Raw genomic sequence first — 22902 nt, 5'->3', positions numbered from 1 at the left:
GAGCAGAACGGCGGCGGGTTTATTCGTCGTCACCATCTTCATCCCTTCCCAAGCTACACAGACCACACTCGGCCGAGGTATTGCATCCATAACATTACGGGCTGTAAGTTACCCGGTATTCTATGACGAGATCGTTTCCAAGATAATCCGCAGCCAGAGTAGGCCACTAGTCGATATATAGTCTAGCGTGCTCCCGCTGCCTCTTTTCCCCAGGCCAAGCTGGTCGCGCTGAGGACAATGACAGCCAATGAATATCGCATGAATAAGCGGAGGTGTGCCTCCAGGTAATCGACGAACAATACAGAACAGCGGGGAATAAGATTCAGTCATCGCTCGGGGGTCAGGGTACAAGCACATGATGATGTTTTTTTTCTCCCTGAGCTACGCCCATCTGGATGCACGGCAGCAATTCTCACAATTTTCCACGCCGTTTTTAAGGCCGATCCGACGGGCCAAATCAATGCCAGATGGTGTTGACAGGGAGATGGGCACCATTGGCTTTAGGAACTTCCCACCTTCTGATGAAACTACTCGGTTGAATGTGCCAAACCTGTTTGACAACGCTTTTTATTTTATACTTTTTTTCTTCTTCATACTGAGATTCGTCGTACATCATAATCTAACGGTTCGAATATCGGGATGGGATGGCGCTGTGGGCCATACTTCCACCTGTCGGGCCTGGATGCCAGAAACATATTATCAGCCTAGTTTCTTGCTTGGGCAGCTGGCCCCAAAATGCCATTTCAGCCTTGGTTCCTCGAGGCTGATATATAGACTCAAAAAGGAAAGCTTCTGCTCTGCTCCTTATACGGAACTTAACTTTAGGTGTTAATTTGAAGGTGGTTATATATTCGGGGTTTCGTTACTGACGTTGAAAGGACTGCGAAATGACTGCTACTTACAATGGCATCGAACTATGGAGCGCGGAAGGGCTTGGATATGATATGTTGATAATGCATGGGGGATGGAAGATCATAGAAGAGATTTGTGCTCTTGTATCCATCGCTGCGAACTGAACGAAATGAAATGCATTTATCTTACTTAAATACTTAATCCCCGCAGCATATGAAAGCACGTACTTGCACATAGGCTGCGTACATTAAGTTCTTCAAATCCAAACAGGAAATGTTAGCTTCGTGAGCTCTATTGGGAGCAGTGCAAAACAAAAGCGTATTATCACATTATACCACAACCCCATGCTGAGCCGGGCAATCATCATCCCTTTGTACCACCCCATTCGACAACAAGGAGTAATCAGCATCCCTCCTCCGCCGCCGCCGCCGCAAGCAGTGAACGGCGGACACTCACGCAAATATATCATTTATTTATATTCAAGCCCCCATTTGCTTTGGGGCAATATCTAGTGACATGTAACCGGAGGCTGCGAGGTCGGAAAACCAAAGTGGATAGATACATAATTCGTACGTTTAACTAACTAGTTCGTTATCAGAGCTCCTGGATGATGTCATACAATGTGAAATAGTTAGTTAACTAAACAACTAGTCATGTGCATGGATTGTCAGTCCCTAGGTAGCCCGAGAAATGAGCTGAGAGACGCCACAAACCTTTGGTTTCTCCAATTAGGATTGGCCTTCGGTTGTCCAAGGAGATCATTCACTGCCTAGGGAGAATTAGAGGAGAATATCAGAGAGAGGTGTATCTGTATATCTCATTATCGCTAGGTGCTATTTACATGAAGAATATACGAGCTAGCTTAGCTACATTTATAGAAACATTTTGTTCTGTGCAAAATGTCATTCTCAATATGATGGAAGTTAGACGGAACGAGAAAGCCAAAAATAAACATAAAAATAAAAATAAAAATTGAATAAAAAGTTGTTGGGCAACGCTGGATTAAAACATCTGGAAGAAAGGAGAGAAAAACGAAGGGGGGAAAACCACCCAACTTATTTGGCATACTTCTGATGGAACGCCTTCACCTTCTCAATTTCGTCGTAGCTGCCCAAGAAGACGCCACTGCGGTCATGGATATGCTCTGGGGAGAGGGAAAGCAATCTTTCCATCTTCGAATTAAGCGCCTGGCCTCCCGCGTTCTCAAACACCAAGGCCATAGGCGCACATTCGTACAGGATGCGCAGTTTGCCCTTGGGACTCTTCTTGTCGGCGGGGTATGCAAAGACTCCTCCGTACAGCAGTGTCCGGTACGCATCAGCAACCATGCTGCCGATGTATCGGGAACTGTACGGTTTGCCGTCAGCCGGGTATTTCAGGTCCTTGAAGTACTCGAGCACCCAATCATCCCAGTACAAGGAGTTTCCTTCATTGACACTGTAGATCGCGCGCTTGGCGGGGAGACGCATGTTGGGGTGAGTCAGGATGAACTCGCCCAGAGAGGCATCCATTGTGAAGCCATTGACCGTGCCGCCCTTCATGGTAATGACAAGCTGAGCCGAGGCGCCGTACATGGTGAAGCCGGAGGCGACGAGTTCAGTGCCGGGACGGAGGACATCCTTGGCCGTGACGGTGTTGTTGGGGCCCAGAACCTCGTCTGGGAGCTTGAAGATGCCGAAAATGGTACCGACGGACACACCCGCGTCGAGGTTAGAGGAGCCATCAATCGGGTCGCAGACAACAGCATATCGCGCATCGGGGCTCTCGTTGAAAATGATGGCTTCCTCCTCCTCTTCGGAGACAAGGATGCGGCACTTGCCTGATCCGCGCATGGCCGCGATGAACAAGTCATTTCCGATGACGTCCAGTTTCTTCTGGTCGTCACCGGTAGTATTAGAGGAACCTGCTAGGCCGGTAAGGTTGATCAAAGTGGCGCGTCGGATGTAGTACGAGATGGATTTGAAGGAGAACTGGAGCGCATGGCAAAGAAGGCTGTGAAAAAAGATCATTCACTAAGTTAGAACTGAATCGCAAATCCAGGGGGAGTTTAATCTGATTCAGCCCTCCTGACAAGAGGCGGAATGTATCAACTTACGTGAAGTCGCCCGTTGCTTCAGGGTGTTTCGATTGCTCCTCTGTCAGGAAGCGTGTGAGAGAGATGATGTCGGTGTTGATCTTTTCCTGGCCCACGGGCGGATTAGAGGAGCCGTTTGCAGCGACCATATTGACGAATTTCTTTCCGGTATATTCTGGGCGGACGAAAAAAGGTCGGGAAGTGAGGAGGAGCTTGGTGATAGCTTTTCTTTGTCTAAAAAGATCTATAGTATCTGTTGGAAGAATAGAAACACAGAGACACCCACACACACACAAGTATTGAGACTGAGATGGGACGAAGGGATAAGAGACAGTAATTCGGAGAACGAATGTAAACAAATTTAGCTGTCTGTGGGAATGGATGGAATAAAGAAGAGTGTTATGCCCGGGTAAATGAGGAGGGGAAGGGAGAATCGCAACGAACTGGAAAAGTTGGATGATGTAGTAAAGAATAAAGGCCAAAGGGCAAAGCAGACAGACCTCGGAGCAGCGTCAGATGGTCAATTGACATCCAATTATTATTGTTATCCCGGCGTAGTTAGTTGCCTCCTTTATATACAGATGGAGACGGCCGCCCGAGGTTTCATGTAGCGCGGAAAACCCAGGCAAACCGTCCCCAGCAAGAACCCAGTCCGTTACCGTGGACAACCGGACTCCCACACCACCACACGAAACCAGGAGAACAGGGACAGAGACAGGGACAGGGACCGCATCTGCTTCCTCCTACGATGTATGTATTGTTGTAGCCTGTGTTGTGGTGCACCCCACCGGTGTATTGTCCTCCCTACTCAATAATACTCTGCTGGCCGTTCCTCATCGCGATACAATTCAGGACCCCGCCATGATGAGCCTGGTGCATCTGCGATGGTTCCAACGGGAACGACCACTCTAGCTCATCCGGGTTATTTTCGGAGCCTGTCCGGCCGGCTCTCCCCACCTGCGGCCGGTTTTGAGTTCATGATGAAAGCAAATCTGGAAATTAATCATCATATTGTCAGCAACCGACGAAAAGGTTGGTGCGGGTGAACCGCGGTGGTGGTGGTGGTGGTCAGCTAAATTACACTTCATGATAATTTCGAAACGGCCAGGCTCAGGAAGGGGAAATGGGCTAATAGTCATTGATTTGAAGAGAATGCCGCCCAATGTACGGAGTACTCCGTATGAGGGGTGAACGTCGCTCTGGGTGGGTGAGTTGACGCTGTGCTTAAGCTTGCCCCTCCTTGAATGTTCTGGGACCGTTTTGTTTTACTCCTGGAGCTGGTTGACCGCTACAAGCTACAGTGGTAGCGGAAAGTGACTTGAAATATAATTACATTGACTCCTAATTCAGTAGTTAGTTAATACTACGTGATAATTAATACTTGACTCGTGGATGTTGGGGGAAATCAATGAAGCTCAAATCCTGGACGGTGAGAATTACTAACCTCCAGGAGCCAGTGGTAAGTTAAACCGTATCAGGAAAGGTGTCTTGGTATGCGGCGCCATTGAAAAGCTCGAATTTTTTATTTTCTCTCAGCTTCCTCTCCCAACATCGACTGTTGAACTCAACCGATGCTCCCCCAACAATTGGGCCTGGAGAATCCATATGGCTCTGCTAAAGCTGTGCATGTGCTTCTTCGGCTCTTGTCGTGTGTTGTAATTACTTACCACATACCTGGTATGTTTCCCTCTGGTCATCAAGCCTGCTTTTATCTTCCATTTTGGTGATGATCTAGCACAACCGCATAAACTAGAGTCTTTGACCCCTTCAGGGGTGTGAAACTGCTTTGCACGTCAGACTGATATATTATATTTATTTTCGTTTCTTCCTTGAGATTATGGCTCTACTATTGTTTTGGAAAACTTTCAGGCTGACCTTGAAACAGGATCAACAGCGCGTTGACCACGAACCCATCGCATCTGGAATTACAATGGTACGCTCTTTCTCCTGTCCAGATCGCACTCAAATCACTCTCCTATGATGATTATTTATTGTATAATATACGCTGGAAATTACCGGCCGAGACCTTCGGGTTTTTGACGATACAAAATGGCTATTACTGATTCAACAAACTCGTTTACTTTTCCTCAATATATATCGAAATTCGATGACATCCGCTAACCTGTCAACTTGTCAATAGATGAGCTTGTGGGGCCTCTGATCCCAGAAGACAATAGTTTCTGCTGACCCTAATGGGAGCTACGAGCTCCACCCTGTATGAGCCCTAGCCACAATTTCCTTTCATCCCACCACCTATACTTTCCAGGATGAATGGCACTGGGCTCCGACGGTGTTGATATCACAACCCGGTTATGATGGACATGCCCTTTGTGGCAGGCCTAGAAAACCTCGCCCACTGATTCTTCAATTCTATTATCTATTTTCCGCTATGAACAACTCGATATCTAGCTTCATTTCTAATGCTTCCCTCAACATTGTAGAACCGGTGAGTATATTGCAAATATGGCTAGAAATCTAGACGTGTTAGGTGTGTACGCGAACATTTCAAGTTTTACTTCCTATCCGTATCCATTCTATGATGATTCCCTAGATGACGAGTCTTATTCGAGTTTTCGATGCAGACAATTTTTTTTTTTTTTTAATACCATTCATGCTTTTCTGAAAATAATCTGTCCATTTGAATAAAATATCCAATTTCCTTCATGGGTCTCCCACTAACTCTCTCTTGACGCAGGCGCCTGCTGGACTGGTGACAAGGCGTGTTTTTAGTCCCACCACTGACCGTACGTCGCATCAACCGCAACTCTCCTTATATCCTCATGATGATATATGACATCAAATAGACAAGCATATGTCCAAGTTGGCTTCTGTCGACGAAGACGATACCGTCTCATACCTGATTTGATTTGACTACGTTCAGCCATTATGTGAAGAAAACTACCGTTCTGACACTAACTCTGAGCAAGACACACTACAGTTGAGTAGTTTCAGCTAGGGTAAGAGTCTTCTGCAATGTAGGTGTGTAATTCTGCTTACCTTCTGTTTCCATTTATCTGCCCTCCCCCCAACTATTTCATGATGATTCTTCACAATTTTATCACGACGGTCAACATAGTCTATACATTGATGATCACCGCCTTTGACAGGGCAAAATTATATCTGATACACTTTTGCCTCCTTTTCTTCTATGATTGCGTTTCCTCGCCATTCCTCTGGAAAACAAGCAACTAATATCATCGCTTAGATATTGCGTCATGCGATTATATCGTTCTGTGATTTTCTGCCTAGTGGTGATGTCTTGCGATTTTGAACCGCACGAAGCGGCCTTAATGTTATGAGCACATATGATATGCAGAACTACGAATGAATGGAGAGAGGAAAGGGGGATTGGGGGAGATTGCATATCGATTTTGAAGAGTCAAAAGAGTCAACGACGATTTTATTTGGCTTGATTCATTTATTTTTTGGGCGCCGTCAGGGCTTCGGCGGGAAAGCAGGAACAATCAACTAACAATTGTTAGACGAACCTGCACTTCGTAATAATAAAATTATTACAAGAACCTCGAATTATCATTAATACTGATTATTTATTTATTTTTTTTTTTCTAATATTCAACGATCGTGTGAAACAAGCATCCCTCGTAGTGACCCAACTACATGGAGTATACCCAGCTGATTCTCAATACTTCTTCCCGGGGTGTATGGGTATATTATATCGCAGAATTAGCCCCGCTATCGCCTCAAATCCATCTTTGCTTCACGGGGCTAGCCCGGAGGGCATTTGAGGCTGTCATCTCCAATATGGCAACTTACTTTGGATTTATTTGCGCCCCTTTCGCAATAGGGAACAATTCCTTGTGATCTGTGTTGAGTCTTCCATTATATTTATTTTCACATCTTGATAAAGATATATATATATACTGTATATAGAACACGGTTCCAGTTGGACTTAAACGAGATCCCGACAAATGCCACGCGGCTCGAACGAATGCAAGAGGATACACAGTCTTACGAGTTTGGCATGCCGCTCGCAAGATATTCACGAATGCGTCTCAGCGCCCCAAGACAATTATGAACCGGAACCCGCCTCTCATTTTCGGTTTGTAAACGATACGACGAGGCTTTCCCAAATCCATCCATTGCGTGATCGTCCCCGTATGAAATCTGAATTCCATGAGCAACATCCGTTGCAGAGTTGAATGTGTCGCTCAGATGAAGGCAGCGATATGTCGAAGCCTGCGGTCAACGACACAAAAAAAAAAAAAAAAAAAAAAAAAAAAAAAAAAAAACAGTCCATTCCGCTTTCCGTTCAAAGGGAAATTTCTTTTCTCCAATGGAGCGACGCACAGAGACGTGCTAAGAGCCTTGCTGCATGTAGTAAGATTGATGAAATATCCAACTGTAGGCCGAGGCGTAAACGTGGTCCTAACGGGAAGTAAATAAAATTGCGCTTTAGTTAGGCATGCTGTGGGGTCAAATAGTTCCCCTAAACAGGGCCCTTGCTGATTGCCAAATTCTTTAGGAGTCTTGGAGGGAGAAATTATCATCAACGTCCTCCTGAAGCTTGCTTGAAGGGATTTTAAAGTTTCCGCCTTGAAGAGAAAACCGCTCCGTGTAGGTTACGCTTGCGATATAGACAGGGTAGTTATTTACAAAAACCCCAAAGTTACTAACATTCACACCCGCCAATCATCGAAATGTGGAAAATTCGGTGTTGGCCACTTGAAATCCCGCCTGGACGGATTCTTCAGGGCAAGAGAGGTTTTTTTCGCCCCCCTCACTGGAACCTCAACTGGCATTTTTGCTGCGAACAAAGGCGAATTGGCTGTCGGATTCCCAGCAGAACGGTCCAACCTACATAGTACGCAGCTGGACCCGACAGTCAGGTTCGTAGGGCGGCTGATGAACCATTCTTTGGGGTCTGGCAAATGCTCCGTCCCAGCAGCCGGGGTCAACTATACCAGGTCCAACAATAACGATACTAAAAGAGGTCGTCTCTGAATAGGCGGTATGCGATCCTGAGGTACTTTCACCCATCCGCGTGGGGGGGAATCATGGCTTGCTCCAATCACAAGTACAGTATACAGCCCGACCGCTAGGTGATAGGTTAATAGCAGCCCAAGACTGAGACGCCGCCCGTTCAAAACGGCTCAGCCATCTCGCTGGCTCAAGAGCCCGATGCGCATCCTTGTTTCGACGGCCCGGATACTTTGGATACCACTATTCATGGAGGAGTCTCGGCATCATCCTTCAGTCGCTGAGCAGGCGTTCACTGCGACATGGGTGGTGTACACTGAGTTGTGGCTGTTCGTCCAAAACTTACTATCCAACTCTAAACAGACATAGCCTTGGGTGGTTCCATGAACCGCCCAGTCCATGATCAATCCAGCCGGACAAGAAGAGGGTGAAATCCTGGGGGAACCAAGTAAAATTTACCCTTTTTTTCGTCGTCATAAGCTCTCTTCAGAAATCTCTCTGGGTCCCTCAACCCTGCCCTAGCGAAGGAATTCAAGGATGTCAGATTACGCAAATCAAAGTCTCCACAGCCATTTGCATGCTTATTCGTCCCGTTGCCCTCCCGTGCTCTTTGCTTTTTTTCCCATTTTCAAAAAGGTGGCGCCCCTCGCTTGGGACGGATGGGTTTGGAGGGGCAGGCGTGGATGCGTCAACATGGCCGCAGATATATATAAACATTTTCTGGGTCGATCAGCTTTTGATAAGGAAGGTCATTCCCGCTCATACAGCACGGGTTGTGCAGAGGTTGCATATGATACGTATAGCCCGCTCAAGCGCCCGTTTTTATGGCGTCGCATTCCTCCGGCAAAGTGTACATGGAAATGAAAACTCGTGGGTTTTAAAAATGCTGCATCCCCAGCAGGTATCTTATATCCCGATCACTTGTTCTGCACCCTGCAAATGGCTGGTGGACGACCCGGATACAAATTTATATATTGATTAAAGTACTCCGTACAGATTACATATTGGGCTAATCCCCCCTCTTCTTAGCACTAGTCATATCCTGTCACTTCAATTGATATGAAGGCAAAATACGCAACAACAAGCCTGGGTACTTCAATAATACGCCATACATGCAAAACAGACTAGGATCTACATTTCAACGAAGTCCGATCCGCTTTCATTGAACGCTCTCGGTCCCTTTCTACGGAGGCGGACGAAAATTATAAAAATATCGCATTTCGCAAAGGCAAATTCATACACGGAGTTCAAAACCGACTTCCCACGCTGCTTCTGATTCGATTCTTTTGCTCAACTGTTTCCCCTGCGACACTTTGAATGGTGAAAGTAATGCGTTCTGATAGGCAATAAGCCATTGCATTGGCTCATCAACACGGCGCAGTGACTTGACCGCCGGAATTAGCTGTTCTGAGACGTTCAGCATAAGCTTGCGCCTTTTTCCCTCACTGGATACAAAACGGATAAAACTGTTCAAAGACATTCCTGGCGGATGTCTCTGCACGACATCCCATCTCCGCGGTCAGAGGTTGCGTGGTTTTCGGGCAACTGCCTCCAATGAATCCGACAATAGGGGGCTCGCCCAGGCCCAGTGCTGATAGTCCGGGACATCATCAGTACCGGCGTCATTCGCTGCGAAAAGCGCCTTTGGAACGACTCCCGATCGAGTTGATCCAAAAAATCTTTTTTGAATGTCTAGAAATTAATCTCCCTCGCGCGTCTCTCCCCATCGCCCACGCTTTGTCCAACGACGTCATCCATACCTGGCTCATCCGCCTAGCATTCAGCAGCAACAATGAGTCTGCCCGAACTGGCTTCTTCACAAAACCTTACCTTCCACTCGACTACTTCTCTCTCTCTAATTCGCAACGAGCTTCTCTTCAAACCGAAATCCTCAAATGCCGGTGGTGCACCTTATCTCTCATGCGCAAATGTCAGCGGGAGCACGTAGAACATGTTATCCGCCAAAAGTGCAAAGACCTTATAATATCCTGCGCCGATCGCCAGAAATTGGAAAATCTCAAGCCCTACTGGCAGTCCATGGACCGCTTCGACCCCAGACCCCCAGGGAGCCGGGGTAGTGGTGATCTCACTGTCGAGGGCCGACTACCGCTAGCACCACCCAAACACAAACTGATACAGCCGGAGAACGACCACTCAACATCATCTATATTCACGTCTCTAACGCCAGCACCCACACCTATCACTAACGCCAGCGTGAGCATTAGCGCGGGTGCTACAATACCCCGCGCCACGCACGGAGAATCGCGTAAAGTAGCCATCTGGTTCAACTTCGGTTCCGTCCAGATCCGCGAACGCAGTCCCATCTTACAAGAGACAGATGTCTTCCGTCTCCCCTCATGCAGTATCCGTGAACCCTGCCGGATGCCTGATCGCCTCCTGCGCCCACCCTGGACGCCCGAGAAACTGGAACTCCTCACCCTGCTATCTACAGAAGCATACATCGACGAAGACGAACGACGCGAGCGTTCCAAGGCTGTGTTACGACAGGTGATTGATGCGCGTGACCTAGAGACCTTCAAGCACATACTGGGCATGCACATCCGTGCTAAGAATTATGGATATGCGTTTCCGTGGCCGGCTCGCCGGACGCATTATCACGCAGCTGCTAGAAATGCGGGCTCGTCGGACGATGATCCATTTTTGAGGATTTTGTTCACAGATCGCAAGGGGGAGGTTCCGGCGGACCACAATATCAAAGCCCTCATGGCGAGATATGAACACAGGGAGAGGAAAAGGGAAATCTTTGGAAGTTAAATTTTACTCAAGTCGCAGTTAATGTGGGTTGGTTTAGGGTTGGTTTGGTTTATTTTATTTTATTTTTTTTTTCTCCCCTCTCTTTCCTTTCTCATTTACGGCTGAGGGATTTCTCCTGTCGTTCCAATGATGAAATTTTACGATTCTGCAATGATAAATTGATGTAGAAGTTAAAGCCAAAAGTGTTTTTTATCAAATGGATGGGAGTGGGATGATATCGCCTCCTTTTGGAGAAGCTCATGTTATATATCTATCATATATATCTAAATAAATGTCTTTCCTTGTCTTTTCCCCCCGTTTCTCCCCTTTTTCATTTCTTGTTTTTTTTTTTGCATCGCGAAGATATACTAGTAGTTAGTGAATCAGTATAAAAAGCTAACCAGCTGGCTTGGATGAAATGGAAGTCGATAAAAAAAAAAAAAAAAAAAAAAAAAAAAAAATCATTCGCAGTGCTGCGTGCATGGCAAGCGAAAATACGAGCCATCCCTTGAGGAACGTATGAAATACCAGTACTTGTTGCATACGTATACGTATGTGTACGGAGAACATGCGGGATAATAACGCATTTGTTGCCTCTCGTCATTGGCTCTCTTAAAACGCTGTTGAGAGCATGCGGGCTGGGTATATCAAAGAGGTCTCGGCCTGGCTGGTGGGTGGCCCGGGATTTTTATTGATGCTGCAAGGGCGGCTGGGTTATGGTTCTGGCTGCATGGCGAGGCTTGGAAAAAGGTACAGATACGCAAAAATGAAAATTAGAGGAATAGGTAGATTTTCTATTTTCGGCTGAAAATACCAGTATGTAAAAATTCTAGGGAATGGGCTAAGGAACATCGCTAGTTGATGGGACACAGCATGACGCGCGACTGGCAGCTCTACGTTTGTGTGGTATCGTCAACAGAACATTGGGCCACACCGTTGCCGTTAACAGGCGGCCGAGGCTCAGAATTCAAATCTTAATGTGGATGTATTGTACACGTACATTTTGCTCCATCCTGTATTCTTCGAAGCAGTGCTGATGCAGATGAGCAGGGCTAAGTAAAAAAAATGGACTCGATCATGATGATGAGAGACCATTTTCTCATTTAGAATCGATACTCATCCCCGGCTTTTATACACAATATCTTCCTAATGCTCTTGAAATTCTGCACTCTTAAATCCAATATTTTAGATCAGTTTTTGTTGAGAACTGAAATGACTAATGCATTTATATTTGAAAGAGAAAGATTATGCTGTGACCACGATCATTTTTTATGTCATAACCATGTCATGGGAGACCGGAGTTTAGCAGTGCTCACTAAATAAGATTGTTTTGACCTGCATATCTTTCAAAATCGGCCCACCAAATGGAGCATCCTGGATCATTTGGATAATCACGTCCGCCACGGCGGCGACGTGAATTCCAGCCGCCTGTGAAGAGCGTGACTCCACACTGCCTTCGAGATGGCACTTCAATGAGATAGCCCAGGAGCCATCGACCGAACCCATGATTCGCTTGCCTCAGTGCCCACGCTGTAATGTCCGGGTCATCATATGGTATCGACTCCGCGTGGGCACGTAACAGAATCTGAAGAAGGCCTGGGTTCTCGGATCGGTTTACGGCAGCTATGAAATGTTCACCGCGTATCTCATACCTGAAAATGTCACCTCCATTAAGAGCCTGATATGCCCTTTCATCGCAAGCCAGTAATTCACAAAGCATCCAAATATTTTCCTCCATGATGGCGATGTGAATGCATTCCTGTATTCTCTCTCGTGAAATGTCGAACGACGATGGACTAGGGTAAAACGCTTCCAGCCTATCTGGAAGGAGACCATAGGGAGAAGCCATGAGGAGGTGATGTAGAAGACAGAATTTTTCCTCTGTCCACGGCTGTTTTGCAAAGAATTTGTCGGGAATTGTCCAAACAGCCATTGGTAAATAGTGCGTAGTCCCGAGTCGGTTACGAGTAAAAGAGACCGTTGGAGGGCAAATATTCAAAACACATTGATTATTGTGTTTGTCAGTTCCTCGAAAGGTCATGCTCCAGTGCGTTGGGTTCTCATCAAGGCTTTGATTCAAAACATCTCTTGCTGCGGAATCCAACACCATCGACTGTCCAAGTAGTGAGGGACCAAATATGCGCGTCTGCAATATTGTGGAAAACATATCACGCTGGCATTCTTTGAGAAGAGATAGATTGAACCACCGACAACCAATCACATCATTCTGGAGCGCCTTTTGTGTATCAAAGTCCAAAGGAACGTATTTCAGGGGCCGGAGGATGTTTGAGAGATACCCGGGGGGTATGTTATCTCTCCCAGGTCTATAATCATTGAAGAAGGCAAGAAACGTTAAGATTTTGTAGATTCGCTTCCTGGAGAGTATGGTTCCAAAATGTGGTGATGCCCGTGCTAAATTGAGCTCTAGTGAATCAAGGAAGATTTTCTCGATCAATTCTGCTGGGAGAGCTTCAAGGTGGCTGCTCTTCGAACGCCCACGCTTATTCCTTTTGTCATTGCGGGAGCTGGTCTTTTCCCGCAACTTTCTCTTGGCTGGTTTAGCGGGAAGGTGACCTGCCTGATATTCATTACCAGCATGCGTTCGTCCTTGTCGTGCCACCTTTTTGTCCGGAAAGAGTGGCTTCTTATGTCGCTTACCCCTGACCCTTATCGGAGTCAGGCTATCGTCAGTCATTCAGTTTTTCCCCGGTTGATTCGATTAACATGTATAGAAATTTAAACTTCTATAGGGAATCTACCAACCCTGCCAGGCGTTCTTCATCCCCACAGAACCAAAACAAAGCAAAAAGATAAAAATATATTCGAGTGTGTTCACGGGGTAGTTCTGCTTGTGCACACCGACTTCGCTTAGCGCTCTCAAAATGGAATTTCCCAAAAAAACTAGCGGTGATGTCAGCGTGACGTCACAATTGAATTTTAACTTGGTGTTAACTTGATTTTTCCTATTTGGGATACATCATCAAGGGACCCGAACTCAGCGTAGTTCTTTGCTAAGGGTTTATCCTTAGACATAGGGTAAGAAACGACATCATAAGTTCGGGTAGCTGTTGAAAAATCATGGTTTTGTGATCAGAAGAATCCGTATATATACTGGAGTAGACTTCCGCTATCTCAGGTCCGGAGGAACTATCGAATATTCTACATTTAAATCTCCAACTTAATATCCCATAACCTACCTCGCTCTGGCCTACAGATACTACACAAAACAGGAGAGGAGATTGACTTCCCATATATCCTAAATTTATAATCCATCAGCATATCCTCTCCAGAGAGACGAAAAGAAGAAAAAAAAACTTACAAGAACCATCATATCTTCACGATGGGCGCTGTTGTTTCTTGCGTAAGTGAATCCTCCCTGACTGGCCACGCAACAACGGGGTTCAAATAATGTCTAACGCGGATCTCCTTGGTAAATAGATCCAAGGTGTTCTGGGATCCATAGGGGCTTGTCTCATGGCTATCACCAGTACCATTGGGGCTATTCTCACCTCCATCGTCAGCGGAATTGTGTCCATATTCAACGCTATAATCTCTTGTCTGACCTGCGGCGGCTGCTCCAGGAGGAGAAGGGGGGGCCTGGCAACGCATACCACCGGTAGACGCCGGCACGGATTAACGAGGACGAGGGTTTAGAGTGAGGTTCTTTTGTCTAAGAGGAGTGGAATTGAGCCGGAGGTGGGGAGGGCCGTACAGACTGATGGAAATAGTGCATTCAATCTTGATGATTAAATGCACCATTCCATTCTGGTCACCTTGGCATGCATTGACGAAGCAACGACTGTTTTTGGCTTTGCAAGTGTTGAGAGAAAACTGTAGGGTTGGTATCGTTTTGATTATTGAGGAACTGCGATGAGGTTTTTGCATGCTTGAGTACCGAGTGTTCGTTATGTCCCATTTCCACCCATGCATTGCTTTAATAAGACTTTTTGTATGTCATGAAAATAATTTCTGAAAATAAATATCTGAATGAAATTAATCCCAATTAGTTGGGTTGTATTAGTTATTAAAATGTGGCTTTAAAAAACATTACCATTGGCATTGTACAGTGCAATGAAGCATTCTAGCCTTCAAAGGCGTAGAACTAACTGTCTTGGATCACTTCGCTGATCATCATAGATTCTTCAAAATTTTCCCCACACCCTTCACCTTACCCACAAGGGATGGTTGATACCCTGTCTCTACAATCCCCTTGCACATTTCCCACGCTCCCCGTCCATCTTTTTTCAACCCATCCCCTTTTTGAATCGGGTAATCGAGAGGCGGTGGTATATGTGTCTGAATTGAAGGATACCGATCTTCACAAATAGCTTTCATATTGCACAAATTTTTCAACCCTTCTGCTCCGCCAAATCGGCCATATCCACTGCCTTTCACTCCGCCAAATGGCAGCCCCACAGCATAGTACGTGGCAAAGTCGTTCACGGAAACCATCCCGGCGTTGATTTGCGAAACGCATTTCTCGACGTCCTTTCGATTGTGCCCAAAAACGCTCGCTCCTAGACCGAACTCTGTGGAATTTGCGATTCTGATGGCATCGGGAACGTCTTTTGCCGGCATGAGGAGGAAAACAGGTGCAAAAAGCTCGGTGCTTGCGATCCGCATGGTAGTGTCCACGTTGGCTAGAAGCGTAGGTGTGAAATAATGCCCAAGAGGGTGTTTTGGGTGTTTATAGCGTTTGCCGCCGTGGATGAGACGCGCTCCTTGTTCGACCGCCTCGGCGATCAATGTTTCCAACTTGTCGAATGTTCCCTGAGAAACCATGGCTCCCATGTCAGGAGTTGAGAGTCCTCGCCCAGGGTTCTTTGAACATTCCCTCAATTCAAAGAGCACGGATCCGAGACGGAGTGCTTTTATTCTAGGGGTTATCGCTTCCAAGATTTTGTCGTGGGTTCCTGGGAGTGCGATGACGCGCTCAATTCCAACACAATTTTGGCCAGCGGATTGAAAGACGCCCCGCATGAGGATAGAGGTAATACTAGCAATGTCCTTGACGGTGGCTGGATCGTCGAGAATGACAGCCGGATCTTTTCCACCGAGCTCCACCGTAACAGGAGTGAGTGACTTGGCAGCTGAGTTGCAGACATGGTGCGCAACCTGTCGGGAGCCAATGAAAATGATATGGTTCACGCCACGATGAGATGTCAAACTATCTGCTTCCTTGGGAAGACAAACGACGGTCTGAACTAGATCTTCCGGATGTCCACAACTTGCCAACGCTCCTCGTATGACATCGCAAAAGTAGAGGGAACTCCAGGCTGTATGTTCGGAGGGTTTAATGATGATAGAATTTCCAGCAAATATGGAACTAATAACCGGAGAGATCAAGTTGTGAAATGGGTAGTTCCATGATATGCAGGCGAGGATGACTCCAAGAGGCTCATAACGGACAGTGTTCTTCTTGTATATCATAAGTAGATTTGTCGGGCGACGGTCAGTCGCGAGGGATTTTTCTCCATGGTCAATAGTCCACTTCAGCTTCTCGACGGTAACCAAGACCTCGCCAAATGCGGCATCAACTTTTGTTTTTCCGGAGTCCAGACAAGATGCGGAAACGATTTCATCCTGATGTTCAAGAAGATATCTGCAAAGTGGCACAAACCATTAGTTGCTGAAAAAAAAATATGGCTGTAAAGTACAGTGGTTGGGACTCGCATGCGCACTTCAACAGTGTTTTTAATACTCTCCTCCTCTCAGCAAAGGTTGTATGCTGCCATCCCAACTGGGCAGCTTCCGCTCGTTTGACGGCGATATCGATATCCTGTTTCGTTGCTGGTTTAATTCCATGGTTTACATCTCCGAGTATACGACCATCAGCTGGGCAATAACTAAGGATTTTCTCATTGTTCCATTTCTAGATTGAATAGAAAATATATATCAGTGATACTAATAAGTGCGTCCACACAACCGGTTTTCAAGAAAGTTATTTTTGGAATAGCACTTCTATTTCAACAGGGCAAAACTTACCCCGTTTGCCTGACACTCCAAAATATCTCTATCCTTTTCACTAACATCATCCCACGTCTTTGGGTCCCATTTATCCGTTAGCTCAGTGGGGATTGGCACTTGATACTCAACGGGGCCGGCTTCGCTTCTGAACACGACCTGCTTGAGCGTCCAAACGGCAAGAAGAGCTCCAAGCAGCGCAGTGAGCAATTGGCTCGGTGTGCAGTCGCTATACAGGTCGAAGAGGGACTGAAGTGTATCCATTGCCCTTCCGCGTATTCCAACCAGGTGGAAGAGTTGCGGAAACCCAGACCGGATGCACGTCTCAAGGGCCGAGTACTCCCCGTAGTTTTTCCCAACCCCTGTATTAACGTTATCTGGTTTAGCGTTACCGTGCATCAGAAATTTGGCTGCGAATACTGTTCAGTACGTACATACATAATAAAGGAGAATAAAAGAGCAGTACACCAGCATACAAAGTGAGGAATAGTAATTATTCAATATGATAATGAGATGATGGAAACAAAAGAATGTCGAATTTGAACGTGCAATATAGCAGTGGGTACTGGTATTTAATATAAAGTCACGACGCTGCGTAGAAATGACTGAGCTGCTGTAAGAGCCGGTTTGCTCTGCTGAACATTGCATACATCCTTGCCCTTGTTATATTTCTGGTTTTTAAATTCCACGTTCATAGATGCTTCAATACCACCAGTAGCATTTAAATATATAGCCGTTTGTTGGTAGAAATAACTGTGATAGGTTTTCAATGTCGATTTTTGCCTGCAGCTCCCGAACAGTCCTGATCGCAGATCAGAGCAATAAATAAACAAAACACTATGGATATCTTTTGTTCATGCATATGAGGTGAAATTTTGCAATGTCATCATCTGTGATCTGTAACCACAGACCTCAGAACCCAAACACACACATAGAGAACAATAAAGCCTAGGGCCTAGGGAGCATCCACCCTCTCTAAAAACCCAGGGTCTGCATCAATCCTATTTTCAAACTTTGTCCACCAATCTCTAAACACTCTTAATGGCACAACCTCCTCACCTGGCACCCTAGGGTCTGAAACTGCAAAGCTAGCCAAATAGTTAAATGCATTTCCAATAATCTGCTTTGCGAGGGTTTTTGCTGAGACTGATGATGGTGCCCACTTAGCCATCGCTGCACCCTGTTGTCCTGTGGACAATTTGAGTAGGTCCGTTGTGGACGGGAACGACGACATCTGCAGCTGGGTCTGGTTCTGGTTCTGGTTCTGGAGGTCTGCGATCTTTGATGCAACGGCCTGCACGGGTTCGATGGTGATGCCCAGTGTGATTGTAGCGTTGGGGTTTATATCCACTGTGTTAGCAGGAGTGACACTAGTGCCTTCATCCATCATATCATCTTCTTCTTCAGCCTCAGTACGCCGCCGCGCGGAAGGGAAGTTGACTTTGAAGATTGCGGATGGCTTCTCATTGGCAATTGCGCCTAGGAACTTAAATTCCGGGTCCGTATTCGTGGCGGACGATGAGAGGGGAGGGGCAGCGGTTCCGGTGTTGGGGTTGAGGATGAGGTCTTTGGGGAATTGGATGTATACTGCTGCTGCGGTGTCAGCCGGTAAGACAACGCCTGGAAGAAGGAAGATGACTATGTGGGAAAACTTGGGGAGAGCGGGAAATGTGAATGCGAAGTTGTTCGCGGGGACTGTGGGGTCTGAGGAGAGCGGGACGACATCGGTGAGGCAGGGCCTGCTGGGGAGGATGACGGAGAACATGGCTGGGACTCGTAACGAGCTGCGCATATACGTATGAACTTTGTGTGCACGTAGATATATGGTGCGTGCGTCGCTTTTGTAGCTTTTAGAATAGGTTATGATTGTTTTCGGGACAGGTGAGTGCTTATTTTCATTTTTGTTTTTCAAGACTTATGACGTTTTGCCTCAAGAAGTTAGTAGATGAAGCATTATCGTCAATTGGCACTTTTTGTTCCGTTGAATCAAGGAAAGAAAAAATTTACTTGAGCGCATCGTATTTGTTTGGCTTCGAGGCCTGACTAAGCAAACATCCAGCCGAAAGATTCTAGCAAGAGAATCTGCCAAAATTCTCCGGTCACTTGGCTATTATTCCACTTTCTGAGTATTATGGAAAAGGGACGACATGAATACAGACGTGTTACCCAAGGAGCATCCTACTTACCGCTGTGAACCAAGGATGAGTTGTTTGGATGGATTGCAGAAGCAATGGAACGGGTTAAACAACTGTTATCCTACAACATAAAACACTATTTTCAAGCCTTGTCAAGAGACCCATTATGGGCACGAGGAGTACCAGAAGTGCATCCAGGGTACTTTGCACATATGCCGGTATTTTACGGTCGAGTATTCTCACAATTTAATTTAACCAGCCAGCTCAGAACTGCACATGGATAGTGCAATACATGCTTGAATGCCCTCCCCTCCTTTTCAAGTCACTTCCGTTGAGTTTTGGTTCCAGAGGTTCTCCTCTAGTTTTCGAGATAAGATCCGAGCAAAAATGGAAGTGCCTGCGCTTCCAAACGAACTCATTTTGCACATTATCAGATGCCTTATTCCATCTCCACCTCCCGTGGCGTTCGCTGCCCCGCATCCGGTGACAAAAGCCTTGCTCAACCTCACGCTGGTATCACGTCTTACATCAGGCACTGCAAAAGGTCTTCTCTTGAAGCACTGCCTATATATAGAGTCCAGTGATCGCTTAGCAAAGCTCATCCATCTCAGAGAACGGTCACTAGTTGATCTCACAACCGCAGCACCCAAGGGACTTTTCCTAAGCCCCTTCCCCCAAGAGAATCTCGATTTTCCCAGCATTGCACAGAATGTCAGCCTGCTGCTCTCCGACATTAAGAGAACACTCACCCGCCTCGTTATCAATCTGCCATTGCGTTACCTCCGGCCGGAATATGATGAACATCTCGTACGTCCAGTGCTTCGGGAAGCGTTTTCCGGCTTGACTGCCCTGGAAGAATTCTGCTCCATGCAAGATGAGCTCTATCTGGATACGGATGAGCACCACCTACAACCCGCGGTATGGCCCACGTGGCCACAATTGCGGCGCCTTGCCATGTACAATGCTTGCGTCGATGATGCTACGTTCGTGGCGGGTATCAAACGCTGTTCCAATCTGACCCATCTGGTCCTTCCGCGTGCAGATGGGATGTTCTACCAAGTCCCAAATGACCTCGCTGGATTTGGAGCCTTGGCAAAACTCAAGCGCGTTGTTGTCATCAATACTAAGCGAGGCTTTAGTCATGATCTGAGCTTCGACGAGGACGATCATGCTGCGGCGAAAGATACCCTTTTGGGGAGATTAAGGAGTGCTTGGTTGAGTCATAATGTTGGTCAGGCTTCTGTACAGATGTCTGAGTCTGACCACTTTTGTGTGGCGGTTGAAGTACCTATCCCGCCTAATCTGGAGCAGGAAAGTGACAACGATATCTCATTATGCCAGGAGTGGGTTGGTAACCGTGCTGTGGATGGAACATTGTGGGATGTGACAGGCAACCCTTTCCTCGACTGGCCGAGGTCTTGATGCTCTGCGCTCGGTTTTCGAAGCTTTATTTTCAAAACGCATTTTCGTTCTAAACCAACATAGTTGTATCCCTTCTTGCTTATCACGAAGAGTATGAAGGAGAGTTACTACCCATATTTTAGATCAATCTCTATGTACACAGCGGTGTTGTAAGTGCATCGAACTAATAGCGTAAAATACTTCTGCTCATTACTTAACAAACTGTTAGCATTGGGATATCTCTTCCTAGTGTGGGCAGAATCTAATCCATGAAGGAATCGTAGCCACCTGCTTATTCTTTTAATACAACTCAAAATGACGCAGGGACGGAAATACACACATTGGCGTATATAGTTTCTATTCAACAGAGCTCGTGGTTGCATACTTGGGAGTTCAATGCCCTTTCCTCCCTATCAAACCAGAATGCTAACCCGAATTCTACCCCACCCACTCCTCTACCCTGAAGTGGAGGAGCATCCGAATCTCAATACCCAAATAAAATCAAAGACGTGAATATGCAAGGTATCACGAGAAGAGAACTATCATAGCCAGTAACTTATTAGTAGCATAACTCCCAGCACTTCTCCCCCATCTCAATCGTACAGTTTTAGCCCTCTGCCACTTTATCCCCGCGACAGTTACCCTGCGAATCTGTGTCCCGATTTGCCCTCCACTCGCCCTCCCCTTCCCCAGCCCCAGCCCCAATAAACTCCTCCCGCTTCCAGATCTCCACTGCCGCTTTACATTCCTCCAAAACTTCCTCCCCAGCCCTCCACGCGGGGCGCCTATGTCCCGCAGCGACGGCAATAGCAATTGATTCCTCCGCAACCCGGACCTCGCCCAGGCGATGCGATATACTTATGCCACACAGCTGATATTTGGTCACTGCACCGCGGGCGATTTTCTCCAATGTGCGCAGCGCCAGGGGCGCGTAGCTGGTGTATGTGAGGCGGGCAACGGGGCGGTTGTCGAACGTTGATCGGGTGGTGCCCAGGAAGAGGACGTTGGCACCTGCGTGGGGCGAGCGGATCTGTGCGAGGCTCTTTGTTGGGTCGAGGGGGTTGTAGGTTAGTTCTAGATGGATGTTTGAGTCGGAGAAGTAGCGGGTCTGCGGGTAATTGGCCGGGTTTAGGTGTGCGGGAAGAGGGTTGGAGGAGGAGGAGGAAGAGGAGGAGGAGACGACGGGGTTGGGGTCGACTTCCGGCTGTAATGTTGGGTGTTGCATGGTTGCTGTTGTTGAGTCTCGAGCTTGTCAAGAGGAGAGGATTATTGGCCGCCGAACTCTCGCGGTTCCAAGGTTATTATTAAGAGTTACGTTCATTATTACAGTACAGATGTACAGTGGTCTAAAAAAGAGCATCAAGTCAAAACCGCAGATTCAATTTTTAATTCTAGCCCATTAGCGGGTTTAAATAACAGCCCAATCTTTTGCAACACTACTGGTTTTGACACATGGCAGAACCTCCATCGCGCTACGAGTTTCATAACCAGGACTTTGACCTCAAGCATTGCGAAAGATTTACCTAGGCAGGCTCGCGGACCGGTATTGAACGCTTGGAATGTATATCCATCACGAGCTGAAGTTGGCAAAGTTTTCCAACGATCAGGATCAAATTTCTCCGGATCTCTACCCCATATAATACTGTTAGACTGAGGCATAATTGGAAACATGAGGACATGTGTGCCGGCAGGGATAAGTTGGCCGCATATTGAAACGTTATGTATGGTTTCACGCATGGAACATGTGGCTAAAATTGGAGCTACCATCAGCTTTCTTCCTGACCTATTAGTGTTCATCATATCGGTTAGTGAGGAAGGCACTTACAGGGAGGATAGCAGCGGAGAACTTCTTTGACAAAGTGATCTAATAACTCTAGCTTGTAGATGTCTGAATACTTGAGCTCGCTACCTTTCCCGTCGCCCGCTGCGTTAATTTCGTTTCGCAGGCGATCTTGTACATCCTGGTGGCTTGCCAGTGCATGAAATGCCCACAGCATGGTGGTTCCGACAGTTTCCAGTCCTATTTCTCATTGTTAGCTATCGGGTTCAATATGGAAGACATGCTTTACTTACCGGCAGCTAGGAAAGTCCGGAGCTACATTTTTGGGTTAGTAAATTCCTTTTTTTTTTTTTTTTTTTTTTTTTTTTTTTGGAAAATAAAAGGGGGGGGGGCAGAGGAGGTTTGGGGAAGGGGAGGGAAAGAACCATATTCGATCGTAGGTCGAATTCATTGACAGAAGTTGAGCTTACATGGTCCACAATTTCATCTTCAGGGCATTCATCACTTTTTTTCAGTTGTTCTTGAATTATTAGTGTTAATATGTCTTTATTTTTCGATTTCAATCTTTCTCTCCACAAACTTCTTATTTCGTGAGTTCGCTGTTGTACATGCTTCTTCAAAATTTGCTTTATCTCAATAGTTGCATCAGTATATTCTCGGTTCGTTTTCACTGGTAAAAGCCGTCGTACCGGCACACAAGTGTTGAGAAACAGCATAACACGGGACATCGTGGTAGAGCTGAATATTGTATGATAACATCGTCCAAGTTCGCTGGCAATAGAATGGCTGTCGAGCTCGAGTCCGAGGATTGCTTGGCTGATTATATCAAGTAACGATTTTGATATCAAGCATGAAACTGCCCAAACATTACCATTGTCCACTGTAACTTGCAGACATCAGTTCTTACTTTCAATAGCTCCTGTTTCACTATCCACAACAAGTGTCTCGATGGAAGAAGAAAGTTCATCAGCATTCTGTTCGAAAACGGGTAGCAGGTGCTTGAC

At 46.5% G+C, this 22902-nt stretch overlaps 12 protein-coding genes across 12 annotated transcripts; 6 read left to right on the top strand and 6 right to left on the bottom strand.

Annotated features, from left to right (window-relative positions):
• Positions 1-1907: 1907 nt before the first annotated feature.
• Positions 1908-3075, bottom strand: HCAG_03322 (fructose-1,6-bisphosphatase; the record flags this gene model as incomplete). The annotated part of the gene is made up of 2 exons (XM_001541175.1): positions 1908-2844; positions 2948-3075. The coding sequence occupies 2 exons, from the start codon at positions 3073-3075 to the stop codon at positions 1908-1910; spliced, it is 1065 nt and encodes a 354-aa protein (XP_001541225.1).
• Positions 3076-4334: 1259 nt separating this feature from the next.
• On the top strand, positions 4335-5087 carry HCAG_03321 (predicted protein; the record flags this gene model as incomplete). Its single annotated transcript, XM_001541174.1, has 3 exons — positions 4335-4385; positions 4812-4859; positions 5067-5087. 3 exons carry the CDS (start codon positions 4335-4337, stop codon positions 5085-5087), a joined length of 120 nt encoding a protein of 39 aa, XP_001541224.1.
• Positions 5088-5652: 565 nt separating this feature from the next.
• HCAG_03320 (predicted protein) lies at positions 5653-5811 on the bottom strand (the record flags this gene model as incomplete). Its single annotated transcript, XM_001541173.1, has 1 exon — positions 5653-5811. One exon carries the CDS (start codon positions 5809-5811, stop codon positions 5653-5655), a length of 159 nt encoding a protein of 52 aa, XP_001541223.1.
• Positions 5812-6958: 1147 nt separating this feature from the next.
• HCAG_03319 (predicted protein) lies at positions 6959-7986 on the top strand (the record flags this gene model as incomplete). Its single annotated transcript, XM_001541172.1, has 4 exons — positions 6959-6986; positions 7293-7322; positions 7506-7773; positions 7893-7986. The coding sequence occupies 4 exons, from the start codon at positions 6959-6961 to the stop codon at positions 7984-7986; spliced, it is 420 nt and encodes a 139-aa protein (XP_001541222.1).
• A 1432-nt stretch (positions 7987-9418) lies between these two features.
• Positions 9419-10639, top strand: HCAG_03318 (predicted protein; the record flags this gene model as incomplete). The annotated part of the gene is made up of 1 exon (XM_001541171.1): positions 9419-10639. One exon carries the CDS (start codon positions 9419-9421, stop codon positions 10637-10639), a length of 1221 nt encoding a protein of 406 aa, XP_001541221.1.
• A 610-nt stretch (positions 10640-11249) lies between these two features.
• Positions 11250-11596, top strand: HCAG_03317 (predicted protein; the record flags this gene model as incomplete). Its single annotated transcript, XM_001541170.1, has 2 exons — positions 11250-11368; positions 11491-11596. 2 exons carry the CDS (start codon positions 11250-11252, stop codon positions 11594-11596), a joined length of 225 nt encoding a protein of 74 aa, XP_001541220.1.
• Positions 11597-11933: 337 nt separating this feature from the next.
• On the bottom strand, positions 11934-12551 carry HCAG_03316 (predicted protein; the record flags this gene model as incomplete). Its single annotated transcript, XM_001541169.1, has 1 exon — positions 11934-12551. The coding sequence occupies one exon, from the start codon at positions 12549-12551 to the stop codon at positions 11934-11936; it is 618 nt and encodes a 205-aa protein (XP_001541219.1).
• Positions 12552-13958: 1407 nt separating this feature from the next.
• On the top strand, positions 13959-14272 carry HCAG_03315 (predicted protein; the record flags this gene model as incomplete). Its single annotated transcript, XM_001541168.1, has 2 exons — positions 13959-13979; positions 14057-14272. 2 exons carry the CDS (start codon positions 13959-13961, stop codon positions 14270-14272), a joined length of 237 nt encoding a protein of 78 aa, XP_001541218.1.
• A 477-nt stretch (positions 14273-14749) lies between these two features.
• On the bottom strand, positions 14750-16981 carry HCAG_03314 (predicted protein; the record flags this gene model as incomplete). The annotated part of the gene is made up of 3 exons (XM_001541167.1): positions 14750-16220; positions 16300-16490; positions 16604-16981. The coding sequence occupies 3 exons, from the start codon at positions 16979-16981 to the stop codon at positions 14750-14752; spliced, it is 2040 nt and encodes a 679-aa protein (XP_001541217.1).
• A 556-nt stretch (positions 16982-17537) lies between these two features.
• HCAG_03313 (predicted protein) lies at positions 17538-18347 on the bottom strand (the record flags this gene model as incomplete). The annotated part of the gene is made up of 1 exon (XM_001541166.1): positions 17538-18347. One exon carries the CDS (start codon positions 18345-18347, stop codon positions 17538-17540), a length of 810 nt encoding a protein of 269 aa, XP_001541216.1.
• A 1324-nt stretch (positions 18348-19671) lies between these two features.
• Positions 19672-20368, top strand: HCAG_03312 (predicted protein; the record flags this gene model as incomplete). The annotated part of the gene is made up of 3 exons (XM_001541165.1): positions 19672-20064; positions 20262-20288; positions 20348-20368. The coding sequence occupies 3 exons, from the start codon at positions 19672-19674 to the stop codon at positions 20366-20368; spliced, it is 441 nt and encodes a 146-aa protein (XP_001541215.1).
• Positions 20369-20725: 357 nt separating this feature from the next.
• Positions 20726-22626, bottom strand: HCAG_03311 (predicted protein; the record flags this gene model as incomplete). Its single annotated transcript, XM_001541164.1, has 5 exons — positions 20726-21348; positions 21642-21866; positions 21944-22138; positions 22192-22213; positions 22588-22626. The coding sequence occupies 5 exons, from the start codon at positions 22624-22626 to the stop codon at positions 20726-20728; spliced, it is 1104 nt and encodes a 367-aa protein (XP_001541214.1).
• Between the last annotated feature and the right edge of the window lie 276 nt (positions 22627-22902).

Source organism: Histoplasma capsulatum, genomic scaffold, assembly GCF_000149585.1.
Source record: "Histoplasma capsulatum NAm1 scaffold_3 genomic scaffold, whole genome shotgun sequence".
NCBI classification, from domain to species: domain Eukaryota; kingdom Fungi; phylum Ascomycota; class Eurotiomycetes; order Onygenales; family Ajellomycetaceae; genus Histoplasma; species Histoplasma mississippiense.
The sequence above is the reverse complement of the archived record's forward strand: the minus strand, read 5'-3'. Positions and strand labels throughout refer to the sequence as shown.